The following is a 16,056-nucleotide window of genomic DNA, read 5'->3' as shown; positions in this document are numbered from 1 at the left end:
TTACCTTCCCTATACCTGCGCTATCAATCAAACTTAAGGAATTTCACCAAGGAACAGATTCCCCATGAATGTAGTCTCAATTTTAAGGTACCTTAATTACTGAAACACATATTCTTATTGTACAGTCTTAGTAATTCCCTGAGATGTTTTCCTAAATATAAAATGAAAATTTTAGAGACAGTTTTTAAAATATCACATAAACATAAAAGTAAAAATGATACAAATACCTTTTTATATATTAAGCAACTTTATCAAACCTCAGGTTTTCTCATATTTATATTGTGTATTAACAATCTCTTGTTCCTTTTCAGCATTAAGGTGACTGCTAACTGACTTATGCTCATGTATTTTTTGCTGTATTTTTATTTCAAAGCTATTTGTACAGAAATAATCACAAACTTTATAAAGTTGTGTATGCTTCTATAATTTTCCCCTCACTCAGCAGTGCTTTTCATTTATCTGTTAGTGCATTTATTTTCTTTTTTTAAATTTTATTTTAAAGGGAGTAAAATTAAACACAACAAAACAGAACAAAATAGGACATAAGAAAGCAATGTAAGCAATATAAATTTCAAAGCAAGATGAGCTGAGATCTTCACTCATATTGTCTCTTGTTTTCTTCCAAATAGTTGTTCATGTCTTCACAAAAAGAGAATTCATACAAAACAACATAGTATATAACTGATCCAAACAGAATGAGGAAGGTGTTTTAGGTCTTCAAAACTAGACAATAGTCTCTCCTTCTCTTCAAAATAGCTGTCCATACTTTCATGTATATTGAAGTTCAACAAAACAAAACAGGCTAAAATAACACCACTAATTAGAACAAAGCAAAACAGTGACAGAAGTATTTGCCTTCAAAGAGATGGTAGAAGGAAATCCGCCCTATTTGCTACATTGCCTATGGTCAGCCTCTCAAGGGATGTCCAGATCACTGGCTCCCACTGGTGAGGGGGACACCATAATGTTCCCTCAGCCCCTCACCAGGCAGGAGAGGGGTTTCTTGCTTACTCAGAGCCCAGGTCCCCGCATGGTGCAGGTCCCAGTAAACACAGGAGGCCCCCTTCCTGGGCCGCTCTTAGCTGCCATGCTTATAGCAGCTCCTAGTGCATTTATTTTCCAACTGCAAACTGTGTAAATATACTACAACTATCTAATTGATCTACTTGTGTACTAACATTTACAATGTTATCAGATTTCTTAAAATAACCATAAAATAATGACTGTTTACTAATGAGCATATTTCATTTTCTCCAGGGTGTACGTGTAGGAATGGGAAAACTGGGTCATAAGGCCTAAGTATATTCAACTCAGTTAAGCATATATGCTAAATAACTATTTAAAACAGTATGTAATTTATCCATTCACCAGAAGTTATCCCCTAACTTTCAAAAGAGTTTTGTTAGAATTTTTGTTAGGCCTCACCAGGAGGGGATCACTCCTCCCCCCAGAAACTGTATCATTTTCATTTTTTTCTTGGGTGGGGTTTTATTCTCTTTTGTTGTTTGTGTTAAATCTGATGGCATGACCAGTTATTTAAAAGATAGCAAGACATACTATGGTAGACATTTTGGATTTATCATTAGCTTATTTTGAAGTCCTTTTTTTATTTTTTTTGTCTTTTTCGTTTTTTATCGGTACCAGGGAATGAACTCACGACTGCCTGCTTGCAAGGCAGGCGATTATGATGCTGAGCTAAATCCCCAGCCCCTTGAAGTCCTTTTATTGCATTCATTGTTTTGTTTTTATTGTTTCTACTCTATTCTGTTCTGTTTGACTTTTACTAGGTCCAAAGGTATCTACAGCTATTTTGAAGACAACAAAAGGCATTATGATAACTACTACTAATTTTGTAAGGTTTTGAAGTCCTGTATCACTTTACTGTTTATTTTTTGGTTTTATTCTGTCTTATTTTCCTTAGTTTTATTCTCTTTAAAATAAAAAATAAAGTAAGATTTTTATATTTGGTCAACTCAAGGGTAGGTAATTATATTGCATTGTGGTTTTAAGTTGTATTTTTCAGATGACTCAGCAAAGTATCATTTTATGGGTTTGCTGGCCACTCAAATCTTTCCTTCTTGTAAAATGACCATATTCTTTTTTCATTTTTCTAATGGATTATCTTTTATTACTAGTAAGAGTTCTTTATATTATATAATAAATCCCTTGTTACTAATATTACAATAACATATAACATTATTATATTCACTTTCCCAGTTGATCTCTTGAATTTGATTTGATTTCATACATTTTTGTTTTAATGTACTGAAATATGTTGAGCTGTTTTAGGTTTTGTTCCTTAAGGAGATCAACCATATCTTAAAATATTTGATGAGAGTCTACTATGTATTGCATACAGTGTTGAGTAACTGAGGTTAGAATGGGAGGCAGCACAGATGAAGATTACACCCTCATAAAACTGAGGGGACATACACACTAATAAATGTTTAACAGTGCCACATAGTAAACATAGCAGAACAAAACGTAAATCTGTAAAGGAATGGAACTGAGTAGTGGCAACATGGTCACAGAGGACTTCTCTGGAGGCAACACTAGAGCAAAAACCTGAATGAAGGGAAGAAGTGACTGGTACAAAGGTATGAGGAACAAGCATTCCAGGCGCAGGGACCTGGAATGAAACTAGAATCAGTGTATGTGCATGACAATAGGAAAGCCCTGAAATGAAACTAAAATCAGTGTATGTGCACGACAACAGAAGACAAGGTGAGTGAGCTGGAAATGACTTGTCCACTGAAATGAGGATTGAGAGATAAAATGGGGAGAATGGTAGGTAAGGATGGAAAAAGAATCACGGAGGCGAAGGATCTAGGGAATTTTTATTCCCATATAACGTGAGTTTATCAGGAGGTTAGAACAGACATTGTAGAAAGGATCACTGTGTTGTGAAAAGAACTTGCTTCTGGGGGCCAAGAACAGAAGGAAATGCTTAGTTTGATACTAATGCTTAGTATCCAGACAGAAGGGTTTGCTGGACTAGGCTGATAGTGCAGAAGTGGTGAAAAGTGACTTGACTTCAAGTAAACCAGTACGTGACAATGGAAAAGACGAGATTTGAGAAAGAAAATATAAAGTAATAATTAGTGATATTAGGAATTTCTACTCTTTTCAAAGTTTTGAGTGATTACAGTTTTTAAAAGGCACAATATTGGGGCTGGGGGTTTAGCTCAGCGGCATAAGCGCCTGCTTTGCAAGCAGGCAGTCGTGAGTTCGATCCCCGGTACCGATAAAAAGGAAAAAGACAAAAAAAAAAAAAAAAAAAAAAAAAAAAAAAAAAAAAAAAAAGGCACAATATTTTATAAATCTTTATATACTATAGTATTCAGAGATCCATGACATCTTACATAAAAATAATGAGGCCATATTTTTCACCATACACTAAACTAAAATCAAAATCGACCAAAGATCTAAATATTAAACAAAACATTAAATCTCCTTGAAGATAGAATAGGTAGAACTCTAGAAGACATCGGTATAGACAAAGATTTTATGAAAAAACCCTACAGGAATTACCACAAAGAATCTACACCTGGGAACTCATCGTATTAAAAAGCTTTTGCACAGCAAGAGAAACCAACAGTCAAGAGACAACCCACAGGGAAAAACATTTTGCCAAGTATTTCTCAGATAAACGATTATTACCAAGAACACATAAAGAACTAAAAAAAAATAAGACCCTCTCAAATTTAAAGACCCAATCCAAAAAGAGGCCCCTGAGATGAAAGGCACACCTTTCAGATGAAGAGATACAACAAATAAACTTATGAAAAAATGTTCAGCATCACTGGTCATTTGAGAGGTACAAATTAAAATAAAGCTGAGGTTCCACTCTACTCCAGAAAGAATGGCTATCAAGAAATCAAAAATAACAAATGCTAGCAGAGCTGTGGGGAAAAAGGAACCCTTTTCCGCTGCTGGTGGGAATGACGACTGGTGCAACCACTGTGGAAATCAGTGTGGAGATTCCTCAGAAAGCTACCACTAGAAATTCCATTCGACCCAGCTAATTCCCCTCCTTGGTATCTCCCAGAAAGAATTAAAAGCATCATACCACAGTGATATATGCACACTCATGTATATAGACACACAGTTTGCAATAGCTAAATCTTGGGAACAGCCCAAATGACTGTTCACTGGTGAAAGCATAAAGAAGACATGTTTTTTTCTACAACAGAGTACTCCTCTGCCAAAAAGAAGGACATACTGAAGACATTTCTAGGTAAATGGATGCAGCCTGAGACCAGATGCTTAAGTGAATTAAGTTGGACATACATGTAAATAACTTTGTAAACATGTATGTAAGTAACATACATGTAAATAACACATTGCTTCGTTGGTGTGAAAAGCTGAAAGTATAAATAAAGACCTAAATGTATCAAGGTATTATGAAATAGGAAGAATATGTTCAAATGGGGAGGGGAAGAAGAGAAGAGGTGGGAGAAAAGACAGAAGTGCAAAAAAAGATGAGAAAAGGAAAAAATGGAGCAAAGCTTTTGTAAACAGGGAATGGAGGAGAGCTCAAAGGGAAGGGGAGGAATGGGAAAAAAGTTTTATCATGTTTAGGTATAGGTTTCTACAATGAATGTGATCATTATGTGTATCTAAAATGTCCCAATACGGGGCTGGGGATTTAGCTCAGCAGCATAAGCACCTGCCTTGCAACCAGGTGGTCGTGAGTTCGATCCCTGGTACCGATAAAAAGGAAAAAGACAAAAAAAAAAAAAAAAGAAAAACAAAATAAAATGTGCCAATAAAAATCTGATTGAAAGAATAATATGGAAGGGGAATAGGCAGAAGCAGGAAGGGAACAAATCTATCTACGAGCCAGTAACTGTTTAAGCTGGGTGATGCATACAAGGAGGCTATCTTATGGTCTCCTTTTAAGTTTGAAATTTTCCATAATAATAAAACTCAAAAAGAACGTAGAGAGTCTCAGTTTTATAGTTTGATCAACTGAGTGAAGGTGGTACCGTTTACTGAGAGGAAAAGAGCACGTTGCTTTGATTTGGGATATTTTGACACTGGAAGCGACTAATCAAATTCTTTTTTTTTTTTTGTCTTTTTCCTTTTTATCAGTACCAGGGATCGAACTCACAACCGCCTGCTTGCAAGGCAGGTGCTTATGCCACTGAGCTAAACCCCCAGCCCCTGACTAATCAAATTCTACTTTAGAATTCTACTTTATTGAGTTTTTAATGTAACTAATCTTTTCAGGAACCAGTTGTTTAATAAGATTACATGTGAGGTAACAAGTCATCTTCTACAGACTCACTAAGAGGGAAAAACTGGGTATTATTATAAACAGCTAGCTGTCCAAAGAGCAAAAGACTAGGACTACAGAACTAGAGTCCAGTCTAAAAATCTCCACCGACCTTCCTGACCTGTTCTGCTGTAGGCCTGCTGCCACCATGTTCCATAGCATGAAGGGCACTAGCCCTAACGATATCTTTGGTATTATGTTTACATGTTTATGGGGGTTGGGGATTTAGCTCAGGGGCATAAGCACCTGCCTTGCAAGCAGGCAGTCATGAGTTTGTTACATAGTTTTGGTACCGATAAAAAAAAAAAAGAAAGAAAAGAAACATGTTTACATGTTTATGAATATGAACTTAAGTCCAAAGGTGATGTTTTATTACTTTTATATCCCTTGTAACTACAAACACTCTCACAAAATAGTAGGCATGTAAATTACCATTTATTAAATAAATGAATGATCTCCTAGCCTTTCCAAATGATTTTCCTTCCTAAGTTCATTTAAATGCCTCCTTCCAGGAAATCTATCCCTATCTTTGACTCTAAGCTGTGTTTAAGACTTGATCACATGAACACCGTTGCACTGTAGTAATCCACTAAAGATCTCTTTTATATTGATTACTCCCTAAAGTATCTTGGCAAGTGACTGGGGGGAACCTTATTTTTATTTGTGAGACTAATCAGAATACTGTTAAATACACACCACAAATAATTTATTAGTACATGACAGGTAAATGCAAGCACACTGTTTATTATAAGAGTTGTTCATTTTGGAAAACTTATCTAAACATCTAAGACTTTAGGCCTAGACTGTAACAGACTGATTTTGGAAGTGCAAGGTTCAGAGTTCAATTCCCAGTACCAAAAAAAAAAAAAAGGGTGGTTTTGGTGAAGAAATATTGGACTGGCCATACTATTTTGGTTAATGTCACCAGCTATATGTGAATCACCAGTATATGGAGTAAGAGTTTTGTCTACACGTCGACTTGATTCTCTTTGCCAAATGTATCTGGTGTGCCTCTATATGTAAATGTCTACCTTTGATGATGCATATTGATATAAGTGATGTGGATAACAAGTCCTAGTTTCATGTTGTCAATGTGAAACATAAGGATCACAAGAGGACTTATCCCAGGATTGGGAATAATCTCAGAGAAGTCTCAGAATAGCTATACAACTTCCCAACAGCACTCCAAGAACCTCAACTGAAGGCTGGTTCAACATACTAATGATACAATTTTCCCCTTTTTGGAGCCATCTGAAAGTAACCGTTACATCTGTCTAATATTGTAATTCTAAATAATCAAGTCAAAGCCACACCCTGTGATAGAGACTGCACTTTAATATGCAGATATATCCACTTTATAGATCTCTTAATAATTTGTGAAATAGTTCTGTGCAAAGCTTTCACACAGAGAAAGTGATGAGGTAAAGATGCAAGTTTATTTTCAAAATCTTCTAGGTCAAGACTTTCTCTCATGCTTTATACTAATAATTTTTGGAGGTTCAATTATATATCTGTTTGGAAACAGGTGATCCTCCTGAAGTCCACAGTTTTGTTATTCAGTATAATCTAATTCTTCCATCATCAGCTTTGTGATCTAAAAGCCCAACATTTAGAGCATAAAAATCTCCTTGCATTCACAGTATAGAACATCTACTTTCTAAGGAGACATCTAATGTCTTATCGATTTTGTCCTATAATTAAGTCAGATTAACATGTACTAAGCCTTTTTTATGTTTTATTTTAAGATACTGTCTTACTAAGTTACTCAGGCTTGGCTTAAACTTGCAATCGTTCTGCCTCAGCCTTGAAGAGTGCTGAGATTATAGGTATGTGCCACCATGCCTGGCAGCAATCTGTGTTTTGTTTTGTCTTTTTCGTTTTTATCGGTACCAGGGATCGAACTCATGACTGCCTGCTTGCAAGGCAGGCGCTTATGCCGCTGCGCTAAATCCCCAGCCCCAGCAATCTGTGTTTTAATAAACTAAGTTAGTATGATGTCTGCTAAAGTTTGAATACTACTAATCTAAACTACATAGAAAAAGTAGCACTTCTACAGAATAGCTTTCACAGATACTTAAATTTTGCATTTAACATTCACTGAGGACAAACTATTTTTCAAAATTCTTAATGGAATACGTCTATTATATGTTTCATAAAGTTTCATGTCAAAAACTGCTTGCAAACTTAAAAGCTAGCAAAAAGTGTAGTTCTCCTGGTGTGTCCCTAGGCCAGCTCTTCTGTGGAGTCATTCCCAATTCTGGGACCTAGGCCTCTATAAATGGTTATGCTCACAATTCAAAACGAGGTCTCCAAACCTCAGGTGTCAGAGTATATTGTCAAAAAGAGACACATATATTGAGACACAACAGGCATCTGTTCTCAGAAAAAACCATTTTTACTGATGAATAGTTTCTCCCCTTCCCTTATAACAACAATTTGTTTTGTAATTTGTTTCTGAAAGCAGTTAAAAAGCTCGAAGCTTATGTTCTCCTTTCAGTTACAACAGAGTGACTCATAGTTGTGGAGACCTCATGAATTTCCTTTTCCTCATATTTTTATTTGGGGATTTTTAGTTTAGAAATTATTTTTCTAAAAAAGAATTCACTCTGAAAAACTAGAAATAGATAAAAGAGCAGATGTTGTTTATAATCCTATCATTTCCACAGACAATAACATTTTTCATCTTATTCAATAATCTTTAGAGTTTTAGTATACATTTAGTATGTACTGTCCATAAATACAGTAAAATTGAAGTCAATTTATTGTTATTGACCTCTTACTTATTTTTGCAGTGCTGAGGATCAAATCCAGGGCCCTTCAAAATGAGGTTTATTATTTCTTAAAGATAAGATAAATGAATAGATTGTAAGGCACAGTGATACATGTCTATAATCCCACACCTGGGAGGCTGATGCACAAGTGCAAGACCAGCCTGGACTACAGAGCAAAATCCTGTCTCAAAAACTGAAAACATGGGGCTGGAGATTTAGCTCAGCGGCATAAGCGCCTGCCTTGCAAGCAGGCAGTCGTGAGTTCGATCCCCGGTACCGATAAAAAGGAAAAAGACAAAAAAAAAAAAACAAAAAACAAAAAAAAAAAACAACCCGAAAACATAGGGCGGGGGATTTAGCCCAGAGGCATACGTGTCTGCCTGGCAAGCTCAAAGTCCTGAGTTTGATCTCTGGTACCAAAAACCAAACAAACAAACACAAACAAAAAACCCTCAGATGAAAATAAAAACATAGTAATTAATGCAAGAGATAAATAAAGCTATTAAGGTGTGATTATCTTTTCAGGCAAATTATTAGAAGAAATATAAATGGCTATACCTACCATTGATGGTAACTTGGCAATACCTACCAAATAACAGGTTGCATCTTGCAACCCATCAATTTAGAAATTTATGCCTCAGGTTCATCACCACACGGATGAAATTGTTATGCCTAAGGTTATTCACTGGAAAGCATTACTGTTTGGAGTAGCACTAGAATCAAAGCAACTCAAAAATCCACTGGTAAGAATCTGTAAAAATATCCCTCTTCACACACAGTACAACTGTTAAGTAAAAACTGTTCAATATACTGCTAAGTACAAGAAAGACTGGGAGAAATATCATAGTTGAATATAAGAAATACTACCCATAATTAATGAATATTTTAAAGAAAATTTTAAAAATCATATTTTCTAACTCAGAGTTTGGCAATGTCAGCCTTTTACCCAAAGCCAGCATCAATTATTTTTTTATAGCCTGTGGCTAAAAATGGCCCTTGAGAGCTGCAAGGTCACAAAGAAAAAATAGAAATTATATGATAGAGACTCAAAAAACCTAAAATATTTACTGTTTACTACTTGGTCCTTCACAGAAAACACTTGCTGATCATTGGTCCAAGCAATGGCATCTTTTTTTGGTGAAGCAACTGAATACAAACTAATTACCTTGTATGTGCAGATAGTCAATTTCCTCTTCCTAGTTTCCGTATTTCTCTGCAGTAGTGTATTACACATCTGGAACACCTGCTGCATGACAGCATCCTGTCTCAAGTCATCACGGCCCTTCAAAATAACCAAGCATGAATAAGCACAGTTCACTTTATTATGAAAACACACAGCTGCATCAGGATAGCAAAAGGCACTCACAAGTCAATCTGACCATCTTTACAGTCTTAAATATTTAAGCTCTATTAGTATTCTTTCACTAGTGAGCAGAATGATAGAAAAGATTCCCCTGGCTCCTTCTGTAACTAGAATAACTAAATTCTCCCACCTAACGGCACACTGCAGAACTCCTGCGTGGGACAGGGCTGCGTCTCTTCACTGCTCCCCAGCAGCACCCAAGCTGTCTCTTAGCGTCTGGCACAGAACTAGAGGCAAACGCCTTCATCTTGTTCTAATCATGGAAATAAGAACTACCACAGATTTTTTCTAACAATCAAGCTGACTGTTCACCTTACCAGATTTTTGTATGTTAACAATATTATTTTATTTGAGTCAACTGTATAATAATGACAGCCTTTTAGATAAAAAAAGAGACAAACTTTCTGATTTTAGAAAACAACACATTCATATTCCACAAATGTTCCTCATAGATATTCAAAATAAAGAGACCCATATAATGAATGAAAAAAATAATATGAAAAATTTGACTTTGATGTTATTAACCAAATAGGGGACTACACCAGAAAAAAAACTCTCACCTTGACAAGCTGTCTCCTTTCCTTGCCATCAGAACCTAAGCAATCTATTATTTTTGGTAAATTTAAGCCTCCTGCTAAACGAAATTCTGTTTTAAATGACTGGATTGTCACCAGATTTCCATATTCACCTGTGGGATCCACCTAATAAAAAACGTAAGAATAGGTCAAATGTATTATTTACATTTAACGAAAAATCAATTTTAAATGGCAATTTTATTTTTTATATTTTAGTACCAGGAATCAAACCAGGGCTTCATGTTTAGACAGGCACTGCACCACTGGGATACATCCCTGCCCTAACTGGGAATTTTAAGGCGTCACAGGAGAATGAAGGACCCTGTGCTTAGGGTTAGGTACGGGGCTAAAACCTTAGTTTCTGTTTAATGAAAGATATGTAACAGTGGAAAGGGTTTAGGAGTTACACAAAAATAATGAATTTGCTTTTCTAAGTCCAAGTTAAAATAGTGTCACTGAGAAACTACTGAAAAATAATTTCTGTTTTTCAGTGTTGTCATGTACGTATGTTAAGTCATCTACAAAATAATTCCTCACGAAAACATTAGGAAAATTTTGGAAAGGCTGGAGGGAAGGTTTCTACATCATAATTACTAACTCCAGCTTTTGCAGGAAAAAGCTAGCTCAGTGAAGTAGCTGATAGAGCTGGAAGCACACCAGTTAAAACACATGATGCAGCCACATTTCAAATTCGGTGACAACACGTACTGGAGGCTCGAGTATACACCTGAGAGACTGACAGTGTGCTTCAAATGATCATGTTGCAAACCATAACCATATTATTAAATATATATCCCTGCCTACACAGCAATAGAAGATCATTATAACATAGCTAAATGTATCATGCATACTCAACCTACTACATACTGTATTATTTAATCATGTAATACATCACAGCTAATATACAAAAATTTTAAAAAAATAATTAGGGATATTCTTGCTGAGTCAAAAATTAGTATAGTATAACTACATGGAAATTTTCCTTTTTCTGCAAAGTGAAAACAACAGACTGCACACTTTCATGAGAAAGACAGGAGGTGCAGAACTTGAAGGCAAAGAAAAAGCAGAAGCCTCTGATTATTTCCAGGTTTGGGCATAGGGAATCTAATACAGAAAACCTCTAGGTTGAAACAAATGAAACTGTCACTATTTCATCAGTGTTCACTACATAGAAAGACTATTTCAATCTAATGAAGTTAAATTCAGCATAATTAAAAAAAAATTGAGTCAATGCTAAGTTACCTTAATTTCCATAGTAGGAACAACAACATCTTCTAAATTCTTAAGTTTATTAATTGGTTGATCTGCTGGAATGTTGATGCCTTCTGTATATAAAAATAAAGATATTTCAGTGACAACTGCAAACTGAGAAATGGCACTGAAGTAGGAGTAGCAACATTCATGCTTTCAAAGACATACTTCTCTGCGTCTTCCACTGACTGGCATCTAAGTTTGCTAATATAATATAAGCATCACAAAGTGCCTCCACATTCTTGACCATCTGAGGTCTCTTACTTCTGATGGTATGTATTATTCTGTTTGCAGCTTCTGTTCGATCCTATTAATAAAGCCAAAAAATATTATACATTTCTATACAATCTCAAGTTATACTTTGATCCAATCACTTAGGGTACCTTTCAAAAATCTATTTTTTCCCTTGGCTCCTTTCTGTGAGCAAAAAAGGTAAACTATTGATATCTCTGGTTGTGAGAAACATTCAGAATTCTAAACTAATTTTAGGTATCATCATAATACCAAAGAATTTAAAATGAAGTACAAGTATCAGCATACATTACTAAAATCCCTGAAGGCTTAAAGGAATATTCTGGGAAAGAATACCACAACTCAAAAAAGTATTTATGTGTAATCCAAATACCTCATCAAGCTGAGAGTTCTGTTTTGGCACATTTTTAGTTATTCTACTCCTTCTTGCTGCCTCTGGTTTGGTTAAAAATTCATCTTTGTTTGCATTTGCTAAAGCCAATATAATAAATAAAGCATGATGGGGGTGATCCATTGTAATTCTAGAGATGAGCTGTCAGAAAATGAAGAATTATTAGTTCTATTCACAGTAAAACAATAGAAAACCACATTCTTCATTGTACTTAGTATCAAAATACATGTTACTGTCTACACACTGTAGTAGGTGCAGTATTTGTATTTCAACCCATATCAGAAAGCCAGAGAGGCCAGAGATGAGGAATAAGACACAAAGAAACATGTGGAGTAAGAGAATACATATAAAAATGTGTACTTCCATTTCCTGGAAGAAGCGTCAGTATTTGCTTTATACAGTACATAGTAATATAAAAGAAATCAATTATTGTGTTTTGATTTTTAGATCTACTCACATTATTGAGTACTTCATGAAATCCTTCATCTCCCATCGTTTTAGTCCCCATTCGAGCAGCTAGTTGGTACATAAGAGGTAAAAACTTGTATGACGAAATCTTCATTCCGTCTTTCTAACATTAAAATAATGCAAAATTAAGAAATAATACATTTCAAATATTCTCACATCTAAGAAAACAACTTATTCTAAAATAATGTTCCTCTACTAGCCCCACATAGCAGTTAATAAAATTTCACTAACTTCATTTTTTAATTTGCCACTTAGCCTATCTAAAGGTCTTTCTAATGAATATCTGAGGTTAATTCAATGATAAGTGAAAATATTTGTTGCTAAATTAAATTGTAGTCTCCATCGATATGCTTGGCACTGCTCATATTCCAGTGCCTCCAACCAGGACAAACGTACCTCTGAATCCTACTGTGAATGTGACTCCTGAGAAGTCAGGGAAGTAATGGAGTAACTGTTTTCCTCTACATGTGAAAAGTAACATGATTGAGTTGCACCATAGCAGAGGTTAGTTGTTATCTATTGTCTTTTTATTATTTTTTAAACCAAGAGAATTACTGTACCTTTAATCTTCAAATCAACTGACAACATACATCTTGCTGATATACCTTTAATATTAGGGGTCATTGCCAATCTAACATTTTAAAAATAAACCTTAGGAAATATTACTGTTTTATATTCTTAATTTTTTTCCATTTAGAGGTAATTCTAATTCCCCAAAAGCACATAATAGGAGGAAAAAAAAATGCACTTGTGATCCATCATTTTTAACCGCCTTCTGAATTCCCCAATCCAGTACTCCATTCTATATACTCTCCTGTGTCAATTGCAAACATATCAAAATCCCTGACATAAATTCACCTCCATACAAACCTGTATCACTGAGACTTTACCAAATAAATACCTACAAATACACCAGTCAGTCAACTGCTAGGGATATACAAAGAAGTATACAAAACTGGACCTCAAAGGTCTTTATAGCTAAATCTTCAAAACACAAGCTTAAATGTTAGGTTGAGTAAGACTTGCCTTCATCATGGCATTAACTTCAAAAACTCCAGAATTTTCAAGCCATAGGGAACAAAGTCGAAACACCCACATATCATGCTCTTCTCCACTTAATAAACAGTTAATGTAATTTTCAACTGCTTTACATAGGAAGCGTTCACGATCCTCTCTCAATGCACGGAGGGCACACTCATCGAGCTCCAGCTCTCTCTGAACCTTTACCGTGTATCTTGAATTAGATAATTAAAGGAAAACACAAAAGTCATAAAATTTTACAGAACTACAGAAACATTCTTGACATTCAACATACATGAAAAATCAATTATCTCAGGAGAAAAAGCAAAATTCTAAGGACTGTAAAGGAAACAAATTTATTTTCATCATAACTGTGCAATTCACAGCGTTCTAGGCACGCAAAGATAAAGTAGACTCCATTCAATTATTTAACTTAATTTATTACTTATTCTAAAACATACAGACCTAAACTAGGCTTAAATAAAAGAACTTCATCTGAACAAAAATGACCAGTCTTCTGTATTTATTTCAGTATCTCTCTTTTTCAACAATAATTAAAAAAATACCCAAAATGTAACATCTCTACATCCACAAGGAGCTTAGAACCAGGGAGTGAATTCTGCATAAAAGAGTCAGGGTACTGTGTAATGATTTAGGTTATGATTAACTACTATGGGGTCAAGACAATCTATCTGTACTTAAGCCAAGTTTTAGTGCTCAGAAACGTAAGAAAAAGTTTCAAGTCACCCTTTTTTGCAAAAACATTTAGCACTCAGTTAACTGATGAATGTGAAGTTGCCTCTTGTAGACATTTAGTTACCTGTTGGTCTGAATTTTATGTTCCCTTAGGAGGCCGACTTCCTCTTTGGCCCGTTTCAAGAGAGCTTGCTTGTTTTCAAATTCTGATGATTTCATGTAGTTTTCAATTCTCTGGTACTGAGTATCAGAGAACCTTGCTAATGAAAGAAAAGCTCTCATTTTTCCATTTCTGAGCTCATCATTGCTTTCTCCATCATAACTTCGAGCAATCTGCACTGCCTTCAAGAAAACATATTCACTTAAATTATATTCTAAAATACTAACCACATTTAAAGTATTATTGAGATCAAGGTAAACTCATATTAAACATTAATTTACGTACTCAAAAGCTAAATTATATGAAGGACAGATTCTCTTGACTTACAAGACAACTCTGACAATGTTCGAATAACTGTAACAGTTATTCTCTGAAAAAAACTGCAAAGCAAAAGCTCTTTAAAGTTTAAAATGATCACAACCACCATACTTTTCATGTTGTAGTTATTTAGTGAAGTGGCAACTATATTTCCAAAATTAGCAAACTAAAAGAATAAGTCCTAGGCATTATCAGTGGGTGGCTACACTATACACATGGCATATTCCTTAATCAGCTTCTTTTATAGATGATGAGAAGGAGAAGGGGCAGGGATGTAGCTCAGTGGCACAGTGCCTGCCTGGAGTTCAATTCCTGGTACAGGGGGAGAAAAAAAAAAAAGAGGGGAAAAAAAAAAGGAGAAAAATTGTAACAAACAATTTACTGAAAGAGTAGTTGGAGATAGAAATGAGGAAGAGGACAAGGTATGCTTGAGGTTACTTTCATGTTAGTACTCTGTTTTAAAGTTCATACAGAGGTCCAGCAGGAAGAGTATGTGAAGGAATGAAGCCATACTTTGATTTGCTTCCGAGATACATTTGGTCATGGTGAGAAGTTGTGAGTTTCACCAAAATCTTACCTTTTCTAAATAGGTCTGCATGATGACTGCAGGATTTTCCAAGCATGTTTCTGCTAACCAGGTGCCACAAATCCTCAGACATTCTGTGTATATAAGTTTAAGGTTTGAATTACTCTGTTTAAGAAAAGCAAAATTACAAAATGCAACTTATTACCATGATTATACAAAAATGTTGTCCACGTAGGGAGGAAAAGCAAATTGAAGGGCTTTGCCCCCCATCTTATTTCACCATGTAACTACCTTTTAAATATAATCCCAAGTATTTGAGTTAATGAAATAATCATCTCGTACTGTTTAATTATCATCATCACTGGAATAACCTAATGCATTCAACTACTATATATGCACGGTACATTGATAAAGTTATTTTATTTTAAAGAGAAGAAAACCAAACAAAATAAAACAGAATAAAACCAATAAGAACAGAACAATGAAAGCAATATAGGACTTCAAAGCAAGATAACAGGAAATCAACAATAGCTACCCTAATACCTCTTTATTTTCTTCAAAATAGCTGTCCATACCATCACACATAATAAAATCAAACAAAACAGAATAAAACAAATCAAAACAAAACAATGAATATGTTACAGAACTTCAAAACCAGACAACAGAAAATCAATAATGGCTACCATAATATATCTTGTTATCTTCAAAATAGCTGCCCATATCATCAGACATAATAAAATCAAACAAAAGAAGACAAAAAAAAAACCAAACCTAAGAAAACAATGAAAATGATACAGGAGATCAAAACAATCTAACAGGAAATTAGCAGTGATTACCACCTTCCTTTTTTTAGACATTTCCTCCCCTATCACTTTCACAACATCTATTGTACATTTTGGATCTAACTCCTTCAGTTTTTATGCCAGGGAAATAACACAGTATTTACCCAGTTGAGTCTGAACGATTTCACCCATGGGCATGATCTCA

General features: G+C 35.0%; 1 protein-coding gene across 6 annotated transcripts in view; it reads right to left on the bottom strand.

Annotated features, from left to right (window-relative positions):
- The window catches only part of Atm (ATM serine/threonine kinase), a 115,720-nt gene that overhangs the window by 10,045 nt on the left and 89,619 nt on the right, over positions 1-16,056 (bottom strand). For all 6 annotated transcript variants that reach the window (XM_063255698.1, XM_063255699.1, XM_063255697.1 and 3 more), the window contains 9 exons: positions 15,121-15,234; positions 14,190-14,407; positions 13,372-13,583; positions 12,339-12,448; positions 11,864-12,022; positions 11,407-11,545; positions 11,230-11,312; positions 9,973-10,113; positions 9,215-9,331 (listed from right to left, as the gene is read on the bottom strand). In XM_063255698.1, coding sequence (XP_063111768.1) covers positions 9,215-9,331; positions 9,973-10,113; positions 11,230-11,312; positions 11,407-11,545; positions 11,864-12,022; positions 12,339-12,448; positions 13,372-13,583; positions 14,190-14,407; positions 15,121-15,234 — 1,293 coding nt within the window. The remainder of the gene's footprint in view (positions 1-9,214; positions 9,332-9,972; positions 10,114-11,229; positions 11,313-11,406; positions 11,546-11,863; positions 12,023-12,338; positions 12,449-13,371; positions 13,584-14,189; positions 14,408-15,120; positions 15,235-16,056) is intronic.

Source organism: Cavia porcellus, unplaced genomic scaffold (genome assembly GCF_034190915.1).
Source record: "Cavia porcellus strain 051 isolate PalLab524CR breed Dunkin Hartley unplaced genomic scaffold, mCavPor4.1 scaffold_9, whole genome shotgun sequence".
Lineage (NCBI taxonomy): Eukaryota > Metazoa > Chordata > Mammalia > Rodentia > Caviidae > Cavia > Cavia porcellus.
This window is presented reverse-complemented; position numbering and strand designations above follow the sequence as displayed.